The 18,100-nt window shown below is 32.2% G+C and overlaps 1 protein-coding gene across 1 annotated transcript; it reads right to left on the reverse strand.

Moving 5' to 3' along the window:
• Nucleotides 1-6,945: 6,945 nt before the first annotated feature.
• LOC146924035 (uncharacterized) lies at nucleotides 6,946-16,929 on the reverse strand. Its single transcript, XM_085711816.1, has 4 exons — nucleotides 15,923-16,929; nucleotides 15,712-15,786; nucleotides 7,962-8,106; nucleotides 6,946-7,071 (listed from the first exon to the last, which is right to left on the reverse strand). Exons 1-4 carry the CDS (start codon nucleotides 16,927-16,929, stop codon nucleotides 6,946-6,948), a joined length of 1,353 nt encoding a protein of 450 aa, XP_085567942.1.
• Between the last annotated feature and the right edge of the window lie 1,171 nt (nucleotides 16,930-18,100).

An 18,100-nucleotide genomic window follows, 5' to 3' on the forward strand; every position in this document is an offset into this window, starting at 1 on the left:
GGTGGGAGGTCACGTTAGGGTTTTTTCTTCAGGAACTGCGTTAGGTTTTCAGTTGTGCTGGGTATTGTTGTTTCTTTTATAGGGTTACTAGGTAAACTAACATTATTTTATATTAAAGTTATAAATATAATTATAAATTTCCCTAAAAAAAATATATAAATTGAATTTAACATAAAAAAGGTTATCATAGTAATTTTGTTTAGTTGTTGAAATAACTATATATTGTATATAAGGATTAAAATATTTGGGTTTGAAAGTATAAAGTATATACGTAGCATAAAATATTCTTATTGTTAAACTTTTTTTTGTTTTTTTTTACAAGTCTTATTGTTAAACTTATTGTGTTTAATTTAACAATAAAATTCTGTCAACCTGTGGTATATTAATATTTGCAACAAAAATATATTATACTATCATAAAAAACTAAAATATTTGTAATTTTTTTATAAATTAGTTGTATGTTGTTTAAACAGTATTTGGAGAAGGTATCCCGCGAACGACAACCGATGTTAGCATTTTATTGGGTGTATGTGCTACTGTTTTTTTTTTTTTTTGGGTGTATGCGCTACTTGACTGCTGATTGTTTTATATTTTTTTAAAAATTTAGTGGTCTAATGTAACTATATTTTAAGGGTAATGGTGGACTATTCTAACTATTTTTAAATGATCTACTAAATTTATTAATTATGAGTCATCATCAATTTGTTTTTTGAAGAAAGTCATCGTCAATTTATAAGCAACCAAATAATAAAGAATTTAAACCCAATATTTTATTTTCTTTTAGAAAAACAATTATTCATTTATAAAATATATCCAATAATAACAAAGATTTTTGTCAAAAAAAAGTTACAAATATTCGTTTATTTTTTTATAAATCATATATAATAACAAATATTAATTTATAAAATAGATCTAATAGAAACAAAGATTCATTTACAAAATATGTATCTGTATCTGTATTATATATAAAGAAAATTACCTCTTTCAGCATTTTTAGGTTGACTTTTTCCTTTCAAAAAATACCCTCAATTTTCAATACAAATAACACATGTATCAAATATATAAGAATAAATTTAAATATTAAAACAAATGTAACAAACACGAAATGAATCTATGTATATGTTTGGTTTTTTTTTCCTTTACAAAAAGTGTAACAAAATAGATGATTATATTTATACTTACTTTTTCATTATTTCAATTATACCCTTAAACAACATTTTCTATAATATAGATTGTTGTTGGTGTCATTAAAAAAAAGAATTTAGATTATATTTTTTTGTTTTTTTTTAAGGAAGATTATATATTTTTTTTGTTATAGTGTTGATGTCATTGAAATAAATAATAATGGTTAGTTTGATTTGTTATAACTTTTATTTTGACAAATGATTTGTTATAACTTGAAAGCAACAAACATTTATGTTTTTAGTTTTAATTAAAATCAAAATTTCATTAAAAAAACAACGTTCATAATTTTTAAACGTTAACACAATAAAAAGAGCAGAAAGACAGACACATTTTTGCGCTAGTAACTAAATAAAATAAAATAAAACTAAATAATAATCAGATTTCCTTTGCAAAAAGCCACAAAAAAATTATAAATTTAACAAAACCAACTATTCATTTATAAATTATATCTAATAGCTGAATTAAAAGCAATGAAAGACATCATAAGACGTCAAAACATCCCAACTAGGTTGACACCCCAAGACCACCTCCATCCTCTGCCTCAACGCTCATAAAATTTTATTAATAAAAAAAAAATTGTACAAGAAGGGGACCAAACATGAACCCGCAAAATATATCTAATAGTAACAACAATTTTTTATTTTCAAAAAAAAAGTAACAACAATTTTTTTTTTTAAAAAAGTCACAAAGATTCATTTATTTTTTATGAATCATGTCTAATATGTCAAAACGAATATTCAATTATAAAATATCTAAGAAAAACAAAGATTCATTTGTAAAATAAGTACAACTAAATAAATTTTTTAAATAATAATCAGATTTCTTATGGAAAAAGCCAAAAATAATAATAATAAATCTAATAAAACCAATAGGTAATAATATTTGAAGCTACATGTTGGAATCTCCCATAAATATTTTAATTTTTTATTTTAGTCCTACTAAGAAATCTCTTCAACTTTTAGTCCTTTAATATTTTTTTTCGTCCACACTTTTGTTATCTGTTTTCAAGTCAGATCATGTATTCCATTCAAATATTATAAAAGTCTCTCTTTGTAAAAATTAGAATTTTTTAGCAAAAACATAAATTAAATATTGTTCTGGACCGGTCAAAAGGACTCTTGGCCCATTAACTTAGGCCCAACATCTTTCAAAGCCCAAACTTCACGTTTGGCATTATTGCTCGCAACATACCCCCTCTCCTGGAGGGGGGTGGACGAAGCAAAGAGACCGGTTCAAACGAACCCCAACGTCTCTTTGCACATTCTTCACGTTCCCGCAATAAACTCTCTGGCGGTTACACTTCCTACGATTTCGTAACCGCTGGAGCCAGGTGTGCCTCCTCAACGGCTTTCCAGCCCTCCACCTCTATAAATAGGGGACTCACTGCAGTCCACAAGGTAGAACTCTTCTTCCCTCTAAAACCCTCACTCTCTGATCTCTACTGACTTGAGCGTCGGAGTGCCTGCAGGTACACACCCCCATCCGCTCCAAGAAGCATTCTGACGTATTCCACCACCGTCACAACCATCTCATTCAAAGCACCGACAGTCACCTTCTGATCAGGTACGATCAGTGGCGCCGTCTGTGGGAAAATATAAGCTCCCCCGTTTTTATAATCCTAAAAACCAAAGCTTTCCATAAAATACCATGGCTGCCAACGGTGCCAAATCCCAGTTACGAAGTGAAGTGCGCATTCCTCAACGGGATGGCATGACATCTTCTCCGTCACCTGTGGATACACCCAGGGAGGAACCAACTCAAATAGTTCCTCTCCAGCAAAGGCCTTTGTAATAAATTAGAGATAATCAGTCCTACATATCCTTCATACTCAATCAGAAATTTAGGGATTGTAATAAATTAGGTCAGGTGCCTTACAGAGACAAACTGACCCCACCTCTGAATTTCTGATCTTGCCCGCGTCTCTTTTACACTTTGGCCTTGAATATGTGCCACTGCTACTTGATTAACCTCTGTCATGTGAGCAGTGTCGCCAATGGAACCTGCAACACAACTATGCAGTTCAAGTGGAAAAAATTTAACATCCCCAGTTTTGTTGTCGCTGGGTGTGACAATCCCCTCAGTGGAAAACCAAATTCTGGTGGCGTATGTCCCTTCCAGACCGTTTCTGGTTCTTCCATTTTTGAAGCCTTCAACAACATCATCCACATGACGCCCATTGACACTTCAGTTGTCTCCTAGAAAAGGGGTTCCCCTACCCCTTCACCCTGACATCATGAACTATGGTAAACACTTATGTTCCTCGCTCTGCTTCTCTGATTTCATTTTCTCTTGGTTTCTCCTCATTTACGGGTTAATCAACATCTTTCTCCTTCATTTTGTTATCCATTTTACTTTCTTCCCTAATGTCATGTACCAAGTCTTCAATCTTCATTGTTCTTCCAAATTTCATGATTCCACATATACTAAAAAAACCTCTTCGCTCTCGTGCTTTGAGACTGCTAGTTCTGATTTCTTGCTCTCGTCTTGAAATGGCCCATATTCTTGAAGTGGATAAAATAGTCACAAGAAAGGGGGGGTTTGAATTGTGACCCTTTAAAAATTAACCTGCACCTTTAAAAGTGATTCTCAAGTAGTTTACTTGGAATGGTTAAGTTAGTGACAGACTTCAGAACGTTCTGATGTCTGAGTGCAGAAACAGATTAACAAGTTAAATGTGTATGTGTGTGTTTGTGTTTGCAGTAAATAAAGAGTATAAGGAAGAGAGAATAAACACACAGAGATTTATAGTAGTTCACCCAATGTGGGCTAGTCTACTCCTCACAGTTTACGTGAGATTTTTCCACTATGATGCTTGAGATAACCTCTCAAATCCTGCACCTTACAATCTGTGTTCACCTGAACACTTTCAGCTCTGTATTCTCTAAGCCTCAGCAGGCTTGCACCTTGTTGCTAAGTTAACCACTTAGACTTTTACAACCTTTGCTCAAACTAACACTTTAGTACCCCTAAAGCTAGATGAGACTTTGTTACAATTTGTATGAAGTTTTGAATGTTTGTGAATCAAACAGACAAGAAGAAAAGAGGAAGGAAAAAAAGTTATCTGTGAAGAAGATAACAGAGAGGGAGAAAGAAAATTGATTTACACTATAAAGAAGGTAAGAAGAAAGCCTTCAGTGATGATCAATTGAAGTTTGCAAAAGCTTCAAACAAACTTTTTTGTTTTCTTGTATGCTTTGCAATTTGTGTGGAGTTTGAATGTTTGAGAATCAAACAGAGGAGGGGGAAGAGAAAGTTATCTTGGCACGAGATAACAGAGAGTATTGATGTGCACTAAGGAAACAAAAGCCTTAGAGATGATCAATTTCAGATTGCAGAAGCTTCAAACAAAACCAAGTTGTTTTCTTGTATGCTTTGCAATGGTGCAAGTTTTGCTGAGCCTTAGATCTGTATTTATAGATCTGTATTTATAGAGCCGTTGGCTCAAATAGCTTCTCCATATGCATCAAAAGTTGCTGGAAAAGTAGGATAAAGCTTGATTCAAATCTGCCTTGGATATTGTGCTGGAGAGAGGGGGTAGTGGATCTGCAATTTCAGGCCCATGCTTCCAGGAAATCTTCTTGATTCAGTTCAGAGAATATGTTATCTCTGATGCAAGATCTCCTTTTGCTACCTTTTTCTTCTTTCCACCAACTACACTGTTCATGGCTGGAAGCATGTGCAGGAGTGAACATTCTGACCATCAGAATGTTTCATTTGTTCTTACTTTAGGATGATTTGTAAGACTACTTTTGATGTAATCAATCCTAATAGTAGATACACGACTGAAGTGAAGTGAATGCAACATCTAGGATAATATTCTCATTGGAATAATCCTAGTACTTTAATGTTCATAGTCTTAGATGAACATTAAAGACCTTTTTGACATAGTTCCTTGTCCATGCCTTTATTGTTGATAGATCCATGCAGATGTACTTTTTTGGACCTTTTATTCATGTCAAGTGTGCTTGCATGTTCTTCACGTTCTTGATGATTCTGGGTTTGGTTATGAACAACCTTCTAAACTATCATCAGAATGTTCTGATCAACTCGCTGATCAACATTCTGAACAACATTCTGAACTAACTTTCTGAACTCAGAGTTAGTTCATGAATGCAAATGTTCTTTGATTTCTTGTATCTAGGTATGTTTTAACTTTGTTTGTGTCTTGGTTAATTACTCAAGAACGCACAAATACCAAGAACTATCAAATTCCATTAATCCTTTAATCACCATAGATGTCTTTAATGATTTTTTGATCCAAAGTCAAAATCATTGTCTGCATAAGATATGTTCATGTCACATCTGTTCTTGCATGTTCTTGGTGTGGACATTGATTTATGGTTTTGCTCTAATGAACCTTCTGAGAAACCTTCTGAACAACCTTCTGAACTCCTTCTGGGTTCAAACATATGAACTTCAGAATGTTTCTTCTGGGTTCCTTCCTTTTTGATGGTTGTACTCTGTGCTGAACATTCTGATGTTCTTCAACACTTTGAACCTTAAGAAGGTTGTTTATTTATTTCCTTCAAGAACTACTTGAAGCATATAAATGAGAGATCATTTGTTTTGACAAACAAGATGATTCTTTCTTTGAAGTCCAAAAGAATATTTCTTTGCATCTAGTTCATCATTGCATGCAACTGATGACTTTAAATATTCTTGTTTATCCATGAAGTAATCCTTTATTATTTCTGGATATATTCAGGGTTAATGTTCATGATGATTATGAACTCCATTCATATGAACATTCTGATCTCTGTTCAAATGAACATTCTGAACTCAGAACTTCTTATCTTCAGAAGCTTTGGAAGTGTGATACTTTGAGGAGGTTCTGAGAATCTTCCTAACTTGTATGCATATTTCCTTTTATCTTCTTTACCCATGATGGATCTTCAAATCATATAACATAAAACTCAATGTGATTTTTGTCACATAACTTCAAGCACATTCTTGTGCAGCTTGTGATGTAAGTTCTTCCAGCATGATTCAAGTTCTTCCATTATGATACTTGAGCTATGAATCTTCATGGAGATATGATCTTGTTGTTTCAACTGATGGTATACTCATTCTTTCATTGTTGAGTAGATTATGATGCCACTTATGTGATTCCTGTTCCTTTAACAAAAACTCAAGTGCAACCATCAGTAGATCACCATTCATAAAACTTATTATTTATTCCACGAGGTTTGTTATCATTAAAACATTCATCAAAAAGATTTTTGCTTCAACAATTCTAATTCTATATCATTTTTTGCCTTTGCCTCCACTTTTTCTTTGGCTTCTGTTCTTGATTACTCTTATGGCTCATCAACGAATAATGTTCTTCCACATCTCTAATGTAACCAGCATCTGAGACTTTGCTTCTCCTCAAATTTCAAAGTTGTCTGCTCTAGGCCAATCGTTGCAGACTCGCAGCACCCCAATTCATCCTTCCACAACACTTCAAACTGTATCAGAAATTTTTGCACCATATACTCTCTCTATCTCTCTCTCTCTCTCTCTCTCACCCTCCCTCTCTCTCTCTCTCTCTCTCTCTCTCTCTCTCTCTCCTCTCCCTCCCCCCCCCTCTCAAATGACAAGATACTTCTCATTCTCGACCCTCTTTTTATATATAGGTAACATACCTTATTTATTTAATCATCCAAGCCCCCAACTACGAACTAAGTAGTTTGAACTCCCTCAACTATCAAACCTTTCAAAACCTTACTAAAAGACAAACTAGGAATCTACTAAAGCATAAGTATATAAGCAACAAAGTTTCTATTGAAAGAGATCCACCTCTTCAGGACTACCCTCACGTAATCCTAATCCTAAAGCTGATGCCAAAGCAAAGTGCGGTGACTTTTCTCCATTTGTACAGTTTTTGACATTGAAATTTTCATGGAACTGCATGTGTTACACACAAGGAATCAAACAAGATATAACAAGTGATACAACTTGAATTGAAGCCATCCAAGACTGCCCAGTAAATGAAACAACATATAATAGTTAAATTATCATTTGGAAAGCCCAAATTTATCAAACGATTTCAGAAACAATATGAAAGAAAGAAGATTAAAAATTGAGCTATTGATTATCACAAAAATACGGATGTTAGGAAAACAGCGGAATGATGAAAACATGATATGACACATAAAAGTAAGGCAATGCTGATTTTTTTTATTTTAGTCACACTAAAAATTTTCTTCAACTTTTGATCTTTTAAAATGTTTTTCGTTCACACCTTTGTTGTCTGCTTTTAAGAGTCTGCTCATGTATATCATTCAAATATTATAAAAGTTTTTTCAGTAAAATTTAGAATTTTTAACAAATCATGAATTCCTGAGCCATTTAACAAAAGATGAATTAAAATCTAATTCAAATATTATAAAAGTCTCTAATTGATGACATTTATTAAAATGTTAAGGCTTTTCAAAAGTGATGATGTGGTTTTGCCGGATGAGATGATGATGTAGGGGCCTCATTCGCCACTTTCGGCTGATTTGAGGTTTTGGTACTTTTAATTAGGGGGGACTTAAAATCTAAATGATGATATGTATGTAATCTAATTCTAATGATTCAATAATTTACCATTAGGATTACTTGTTGAATTTGATGTTATACCGAAAATGCTTGATAGCATATGAACGTGTTTAATTTTTATTTTTATTTTTGAATCGGCAAATATTATTAAGCTCGGAAAGCGCAAGACACACAAAACCGGCAAGAGGAGGAAAAAGAGTACAAAGGCCAAAAAACAAGGGGCCCCTCAACACCAATAGACTCAATAAAAAAACCCCTACAAGTCCTACTTCCGAAAAAGAAGAGGAAAAAACAGCAAAAGCAACCAAAATGCACAAAAGAGACATGCGCAACCAAACACCAATCACGAAGCCAGGAAGCAAAACCCCACCGCACACTAAGCTGCACCAGCCAACAAACCTGTAGCCCCACAGCAGGAAAAAACTGTCTGCAACTGAATAGAGAGAAGACCTGCCGCACCACAACTCAGCAGGAACACAACAGCCACTGTTGTTTTTGGATTTCCAAACTGTTGAATTTGGATTTCCAAATTCTATTATCTACCGAAGTTGTTACTAGGTTGAGTCACGACCAGGTCGCTCTCTTTAAGACGTTTCGTGGCACTACCCAAAATTGTGCAAGGTAGACTATCAACCACGCCGCCTCCAGGATAAAACAAGCCCAGCTACAACTGTGCGGTTAACTACTGCACCGTAGAAAACCGTTCGAGAATTACACCTTCAAATATGGTACTAAGACCACTCTTTAATACTGAAACCACTTTAATATGGTATTATTACCATTCTATTATGGTGCTAAGACCACTCAAATATGGTGTTTCCACCATTCTAACTTTTAAGTTCTCTAAACTATCAATATGGTACTATGACCACTCAAATATGGTGTTACCACCATTTCTCCTCAAATAGAAAAATATTTAAATAATTTATATACTGTTAAGATCATTCATAATTCCGACGGGACATTATTATTACGAAAGGGACTATGATCTTAATAGTACTCTTTATTCCGAATGGACATATATTATCGAAAGGGACTATGAACTTAAGACCACTCTTAATTCCGAAGGAACATTAAACCGAAAAAGGGACTATGGTCTTAAGAACATTCTTAAAATATGGTTCAATCGATTGATCAAAGCCACTCGATACGGTACATAACCGCTCTATTTGAAACCGAAAGGGACAGAAAGGAGTAGAAGCGGAAGAAACTTGTTAACACAAGTCGGAGGGAGAAGAGAAGAAAAGAATTCCCGACAACTCAATGAAATTCTTTTCGGTGTGTGGAATGCACTATGTGAGTTCTCTATTTATAGGGAAAATTCACAACTAATAAGTGAGAAACTTTGGGAACAAGTAATATGAGAAACTTTGGGAACAAGTAACATATTACTTTGCGATTAAGTAATTCACATATTAGATCTAGTACAAAAATATATTAATTGAGTACTAAAATATATTAAATTTAGTACAAAAATATATCATATTATGTACCAAAATATTTTAGCAAAACTTGGGGACTAAGAAAGCATTTTCTAATAATGATTAAATTAATTATTTAATTTATCATTTCCAAATAATAAAATATATATCAATATATATTTTTTTCTCTAGTGCTTATGTACCCCCATTAATTAGAGGTACACCCCCACTATATAAACACTACTAATGTGTGTGTTCTATCCGATGTGGGACTTCCACTTTTTTCAATTCACACAACACTAGTTCTACCCAACATGGGAATTTGTGTTTAGTCTTTTTAACTCAATTTCCACACATGTTCCAACAGCCACCACTGCTTGCAACCGAAGAAAACAAGGGCAGCACCTCCACTCCTCTTATCTTCTACACAAACAACTTTTTGGATTCCAAATCCACTCATAGAGCAAACAAGTCGACATCTTTGATCTCGCTAAACTCCACCTCCAGGATATAACTTTTATCTCCTCAACTATATCATCCATTCTAATCTCAACATTATTAAAAATGGTGTTATTTCTTGCTTTCCAAATCGCCCAAATGGATGTGTGCCAAATTAATCTCATTCCCCTTCTAACCTCTTTCTGATGAGTTGCCACTCCATTCCAACATTCCCAAAGTGAAACACAAAGAAGATGATTTGTCGACTTCCAAGTCATTGTTGTAGATGTAGCCAAATCTTCAAGTCTTCCGGCAATGCACAAGAAGATGATTTGTCGACTCAACCATCTCATTGCAAAAAACACAAAGCAAGTCTATGTTATTTGGAATAGCATTCCGCCGAACTAAATTCAATCTCGTTGGAATCCGATTAAGCAAAGCTTTCCAGAGAGAGCCACCATTTTTGACGGCGCCGCACACTTCCACACTTGAGTAAACACCCGCGTCTCTTCTCCCGACACCTCATCAAGAGCCGTTAGAGCCTCTAATTTCTTATAAATTGATCTTACCGAAAACATCCCGTTCTCCTCTATCTTCCAACACCACTCATCCACCCCTTGGGACAACTCCACACTGTGTTTAATTATTGTTGTATAATAACAATCGGATTTTATTTTGGAATAAGTGTGCATCTCTCTTAAAGTCATGATTATATATTCAATTCATTATTGGACCCAAATGTGGTATGGCTAAACAACGTTGAATACCCCTTAAGGTGTGAGATAATCTATCTATCTATCTATATATCTATATATCTTTGAATTTGAAACTTGAACTATTCTTATGCAAGAGTTTTGATGATGTGGCATGTCTAAATGAGCTCTAATTTTTCATTTTCTATTGATACTTTGTCACCCTCTTTTAACTATTACTCTAATAATTCATTCATTATTTAACCCCACTAAATCAATTTAATGTTTAGTGAATAGGCCTATTATGAGAGATTGTATATGCAGGATGATACCCTCCACTAATTCAATGTTTTTCTATTCATTTTACAACAGTTTCAAACTACCCAGTAGCTGAAATATTTTTCTTGAAATCAATCGGTTACATTGTCATTCTATTAATTTTTCCTAAAAAAACAAAAAAAACTCTATGCAACATTTCTTACGGGAGCAATTTATTTGTATATTTATGACACTATATTATCATGCTATCAAAGAGAGAATTCCCTCTCCAAGTTATGCATCTTCTCCCTCACATTCTTTTTTTATTTTCAGTTATGAAAATTCTATTGAACCATAACTGTTCTTGCATAGTGAATTGCTTTAGTTGCGGATATTGAATCATCACTCTCAAAAACTATCCCTGATTTTTTCATCATCATTTTCTCTAAGAAACTATGATACCTCTTCAATTTTATCTTATGGTTCACCCCATCCACCATCACCACTTTTGTTACTCTTCAATCTCTTGATTATTCATTGATTTCTAATCTATGATCATTTTCGCTTTTCTCTTTTTTTGGTGAGGTGGTTCTCCCTTTTCCTTCCTTTCTTTTTATTTTTGTTCTTGGTATCTTTGTAATCTAAGTTTGCATAGTTCTTATGCAAGTATTGTGCATATGTGACACCTCTAAAAAGCTTTCTCACACTATTAACAACTTGACACTATATCTTAAATTCTTAGTCCATTAATATCCATATTGTTGTTGTTCAACTTCGTAACAACCCCACCATACTAATTATTGTTATCAAAATTAACTATTTAATTTTTCATATCATCAATATTATAATATAAATCATTTTGGTTTTCTCATATTTGTCTAAGTCATCAGGTAAAATATGACAGATTACTCATGAATATCTATAGAAATATACTTATGTGTGTGTCAAAATAACAACGCATCTCTAATATGCAATATACTTGGATTTCATGAGAATGGTAGAAACAAAATCTAAGTCAGACATAAAGATTTTGAAGTTGTCATATAAAAAGAATATTGATGTAACAAAATCTAAACATGGTTGGTATAGTAGAGTTTATATACCGGCATCAATGATTGTCGAACAATTTTATCTAATATAAAATACTACTTACACATAACAAAGTTCATTCAAAAAGCTCTTTGAACATTTAATCTATTTTGCTTATTGAAAAAGTTTGGATGTTGATGTCATATATTTACTTTTACATTTTACTTATTTCAAACTTTAATTTTAACTAACTCTTTTATTTGACAATGACAAAAGTTTAAAAATGTTTCAATTGTAATTTTATTTAAAATAAAATGATTCATTGGAGCTACCGAAATGGTCATTTCCATTAAATTTATAAAAAAATCCATTGAAACCCGTGCAACGCACGGGTTAAATACCTAGTTTCATTTATTATATCAAAATTGCAAACTAGTCATCAAATGTCTTTTTATTTAACCATTTTGATCCTTGAAGTGTCTTTTGATAATTACTTTAATACTCAAATGAGTTTTTTTGTTTGTATATTTTATCCATAAAATTACAAGTAAAAAGACACTTATGAATTATGTCCAATTTTGATACAACGCCTCCCACGTTAAGAGACAAAATGGTTGTTTACTCATGCCGTACCTATACCATCAATGATTTGAAGTGAGTTGATTACTTTTTGTTTCCATGTGATGTGAAGCTTTTTATTACTTCATGATCCGTTAATTCAATTTAACGATCCCTACTTAAGTGATAAGGAGAGGATGATATTATGCTTATGACGAAGGGTGTATGTTTTACTCATCACATATGATGGCTGTTATTTTTTAATAAAACTATGTTTCAATTTTTACGAAGTTGTTGTGCATTGACTGTGATGACATTTTGCATGATAATAATGATAATAATAATAATAATAATAATAATAATAATAATAATAATAATAATAATAATAATAAGGGTTAAATATGTTTTTAGTTCTTATAAATATATCAACTTTTTCGTTTGTCCGTTTTAATCGAACTGTTTTAGTCTTTCTAAAAAATTTCTTCAACTTTTTTCGTTTTAGTCTTTCTAAAAAATTTCTTCAATTTTTAGTCCCTATCGACGAACTATGTCCTAATATTATTATTTATGCAGGGATAATTATGTAGAATTTGGTGTTTACTTTTTTAGGATTAATAATTTATTAACATTCTTTTTCATGAGATTTATGTGGAAAACTTGTAAGCCGAATTAGGACGTACATGTTCATGATAATAGTTGTGCTCCCATGATATACTTCAACCAAGTCGCTCTTTCTTTAGGCATGTGACTACTGACTAAATGGGAATTGAGGAGGAGGGAGGAGAGCTGGTGTGGGAAGTGGAGGGAAATGGTCCTGCTTCCTCCTAGGCAAGGACGAATCTGGACTTTCAATACTAGTGTGACAATTTTTTTTTGTCAAATAATTAAATAATATTAAATTTAATAAAAAGTTATATTAAAAATAGTTGTAGAAATTCTTAAAAAAAAAGTTGTAGCAACCAAAATTATAAAGAAAATAATATATTTTTCACTTATTGAAAATGAACTAAAATTATATCATTACTAATTATCCTAAGAACATCTCTTTCTATTCTTTCCATATAGGTTATAAGAGATGTCAAATGTTCTAGCAGGATACCCGTGCATACGAACGGGTGAGCGCATTGAGCTCTTTTTTTGGAAGCAAGTCGCAATTGCATAGAAATTATAAGAAAAAAGCCTATGTATTGATATATGAATAAAAATATAGACATATGTACAAATTGTACAAAAAATTATTTTCGTATTAACTATGAATAAAAATATAGACATGTGGTCCCGTGAGCATATCTCAGTTGGTAGGACAATGCATTATTATATGCAGGGGCCGGGATTCGAACCCCGGACACCCCACTTATTCACCTTATAAGGTGAATTCTAGTCACTAGGCTACCTGACCAAAATAAATAAATAAATATAAGGGTTAATTAAGTTTTTAGGCCCTATAAATATTCACAGTTTTGTTTTTAATCCCTACAAAATAAAATCACACTTTTTAGTCCCTGTGACATTTTTCTTAAGCATTTAAGGGACTAAAAATGCTGATGGAAAAATTTATAGGGACTAAAAATGTTGTTTGAAAATTTTATAGGGACTAAAAATGTTGATGAAAAATTTTATAGGGACTAAAAAGTGTGATTTTATTTTGTAGGGACTAAAAACAAAATTCTGAATATTTATAGGGACCATTTACTTAATTAACCCAAAATATAAATATGTGTATAAATTAAAAAAAATTCGCTCCCTGTATTAATATACAAGTTAAAATATAAACACATATTAATATAGACACGTGTATAAATTACAAAAACAATATGTCCTCGTATTAATATATGAGTAAAAATATAGATAAATGTATAAACATAAAAAAAAAATTTAACATCTATATTAATATATGAGTAAAAATATACAGTGAATCGATAAAAAAATATTATAAAAAAAAAAAATAAATTGGACCTGAACTGGCGTGGCACTTGCCACACCATATGCCTTCTTCAGGTCCGTCCCTGCTCCTAGGTCATAACTAGTATAAATATAGGAGTCAGGCTCCTCCAAAATATCTTCACACTCACAAATGAGAAAACACTCCGACCCTTGTTAAGCAAATTGTTGGTTGGGTAGATTCTATTGTGCTTACCACTAGTACAATTGAATGGATATTAAACAAGGATGATGATGGAAAATGTGACCGAAATCATAGGAGATGAGTATGCTTTCGAACAAAAGAAAAATATAAATAGGAATTAAGAAATTTCGATTATAACACACTCTACATTTATGTCAGAAAATCAATGATAGGGATTTGTTTGACTGTTGGTGGTTAATGTTCATGATTCCATCAGCCAAAAGGGAAGTTGGAATTCGATCAGGACCGTTAGATCCCCACTTTGAAAGGGTCGTTGATTAATGGACCATTTGATGTACCACGTTACAATATGGTACATAGGAGCATTTTAATGAAAGCCCTCGAGCGTGACGAGACATATCGCCACGACGACCGAATCAAAAGAGAGCAGACTGGCCGCATGTATAAGGCTTATGGTGAAATTAGTTTCCAAAATAGACTTGGCTCATTGAGGACAAGCCCGAAAAAAGAAAGAAAAAAGAAAGAGAGTCTTGTTTGGACTTGAGGTGGAGTTGAAAATTAAGAAATCGATCTCACATACGAGGGAACAAGAAAACCTTTAATTAATGGAAAGTTTGAGTCCATTTGTTGAAGCTTTAAAATTTGTGCCTCCAACACCCTAACACAAACTAACTCTCATTATATTTCTACACTCCAATTGAACTTGTGCGATAATGATAATCCAACAGTTAATCTCCAAAAATTTAAAAGAAAATAAATCAAGTCGTTAAGCACACAAAAATTAGGAGAAGCATAAAAATAACCTAAGTACCGAAGAACATGTTCAATAGTCCACATGCCTGATTTTGGCAGCAGTATTATCCTAGATTTATCCATAGAAAATATTACAACCCTAGATTATGAAAGAAAGCAATATTTTCGATATTATGAAAGAAAGCAATATTTTCGACATCCATAGAAAATCATATAACCCTAGATTTATCCTTCCAAGAAGTTTCTTGATAAGAATGATTGAGAAAAAGATCAAGTTAGCTTTGAAATTTTTGAGCTTGCAAACTATCTGAGATGCCATAAGAATACAATTGTTCCTGAGTTCTCTAAACCGATAAAGCTGCATCCACTTGCATGTGAACATCTCCACGAAAAATCTTTTATTCCAAGTCTCACATTTTACTTAAGATACAATTACATAGGAAACCCAAACCCAATATTAGGCACACTTCGATAATATCCGGAGTTCTGGATGATTAAACAACATTTTAAAATAAAATTAGTCAGTTTCAATGCCTTCTTATAAAGCACTTTGTATTAGTTGAAGAAAAATTCTTTGACAAAGAACTTGTAAAAACATTTTAGCTGAACCTTTAGCTTTAAAATGATTTCAAGTCTTTTCTTAGAACTTTTATTAGTGATCTTTGTTAAAGTGAATATATGTGTAATTTTGTTGGTGTGGTACTAGGATTACATGCATTCTTATATGCCTTATTTTTAATTCCATATGCAAAGAGTTTCATAGAGTTACCGTGTAGGTATTTGATTGCAAGTATGCAACCGATGCCAATGCCTACCACACATGTAGCAGAAGTCATAACCACACCTGAAAAAGAAAAAGCATCGAGTCGTTATAAATAATTTTTCATACATAATAGAATTAATTAAACCTAAAATTAGTGAAATTAATTATTAGGGATAAGCTAGAGAAAGTATGATATCATATAACAATACAATACAACCTGCAGCGCACACTCATACATCCACCAGCTTTCTGGACATGCATAGAGCATGTTGGACATCTCTGCCACCTTTTTCTTTTAGCCAACTCCAAAAAATTCTTATCCAACTTGTTTTCACGCTTGGACTTCTGAAATTGCCGACAATTCATATCTGCGTGCCATGGAACTTTACATTGTGCACAAAATAACCTATGACAAGAAGGGCATTCATAACTTGTAACAGCGCATGCCGTGTCATTCACCATCAAAAGAGAACAATTCTCATAAGGACAGTAAATTTTTTCCTTCAAAGCAATAGAAGACTCACAGTTTGCAGATTCCCAATCAACAATTATTTTTTTAGGTAAAATGGATTGCAAATGTTCTGGTTTCAGTTCAACAGAACATTCTGGATCAGGACAATTCAATTTCACCGCTTTTTCTTTTATTTGATTCTTCACATACTTGGATATGCATTTAACACAAAAGGGATGATTGCATGAACCATTTGAAAACATATTAGAGTCTGTTACAGAATCAAAACATATACCACAAAATACTTTCGAGAATTGACCTTGTTCGATAACTGTCTTTGTTTTCCTCTTCATAAAAAAAAGTGTCTTTATTTTGTTTTTATTTTTTTCTGGTTTAATCTGTATCTTTTTGTTGTTCCTTCCAGTTGCTTTCTTATTCTCCTTGTCTTCATCGTCAAGGTATTGGGAAAGAGAGTTTCTCTTCACTGTGTTTTGAGATCCATTTGCTGAAAGAGGTTGACGTTGACGATTAGTGGTTGCTTTCATAGGCTTCTTCTTTTCATCAACATGGTCTTCTGCAAGAGATTGTCTCTTCACTGGAATCTTCTTTCCATTTGTTGTAAGGGAAATCGAAGGAAACACGTGAGGACTGCGTTTGATTTTCAACATGAATTTGTGTGGAGGCTTCTTCTTTATATCAGCATAGTCTTCTGCAAGAGATTCTCTCTTCATTGAGATATGTGTTCCATTTGCTGAAAGAGAAATAGTTGACATGGTGGGAGGTCACGTTAGGGTTTTTTCTTCAGGAACTGCGTTAGGTTTTCAGTTGTGCTGGGTATTGTTGTTTCTTTTATAGGGTTACTAGGTAAACTAACATTATTTTATATTAAAGTTATAAATATAATTATAAATTTCCCTAAAAAAAATATATAAATTGAATTTAACATAAAAAAGGTTATCATAGTAATTTTGTTTAGTTGTTGAAATAACTATATATTGTATATAAGGATTAAAATATTTGGGTTTGAAAGTATAAAGTATATACGTAGCATAAAATATTCTTATTGTTAAACTTTTTTTTGTTTTTTTTACAAGTCTTATTGTTAAACTTATTGTGTTTAATTTAACAATAAAATTCTGTCAACCTGTGGTATATTAATATTTGCAACAAAAATATATTATACTATCATAAAAAACTAAAATATTTGTAATTTTTTTATAAATTAGTTGTATGTTGTTTAAACAGTATTTGGAGAAGGTATCCCGCGAACGACAACCGATGTTAGCATTTTATTGGGTGTATGTGCTACTGTTTTTTTTTTTTGGGTGTATGCGCTACTTGACTGCTGATTGTTTTATATTTTTTTAAAAATTTAGTGGTCTAATGTAACTATATTTTAAGGGTAATAGTGGACTATTCTAACTATTTTTAAATGATCTACTAAATTTATTAATTATGAGTCATCATCAATTTGTTTTTTGAAGAAAGTCATCGTCAATTTATAAGCAACCAAATAATAAAGAATTTAAACCCAATATTTTATTTTCTTTTAGAAAAACAATTATTCATTTATAAAATATATCCAATAATAACAAAGATTTTTGTCAAAAAAAAGTTACAAATATTCGTTTATTTTTTTATAAATCATATATAATAACAAATATTAATTTATAAAATAGATCTAATAGAAACAAAGATTCATTTACAAAATATGTATCTGTATCTGTATTATATATAAAGAAAATTACCTCTTTCAGCATTTTTAGGTTGACTTTTTCCTTTCAAAAAATACCCTCAATTTTCAATACAAATAACACATGTATCAAATATATAAGAATAAATTTAAATATTAAAACAAATGTAACAAACACGAAATGAATCTATGTATATGTTTGGTTTTTTTTTCCTTTACAAAAAGTGTAACAAAATAGATGATTATATTTA

The sequence above is a fragment of the Medicago sativa genome, chromosome 5 (genome assembly GCF_051527215.1).
Source record: "Medicago sativa cultivar Bolivia chromosome 5, Bolivia_mono, whole genome shotgun sequence".
NCBI lineage: Eukaryota > Viridiplantae > Streptophyta > Magnoliopsida > Fabales > Fabaceae > Medicago > Medicago sativa.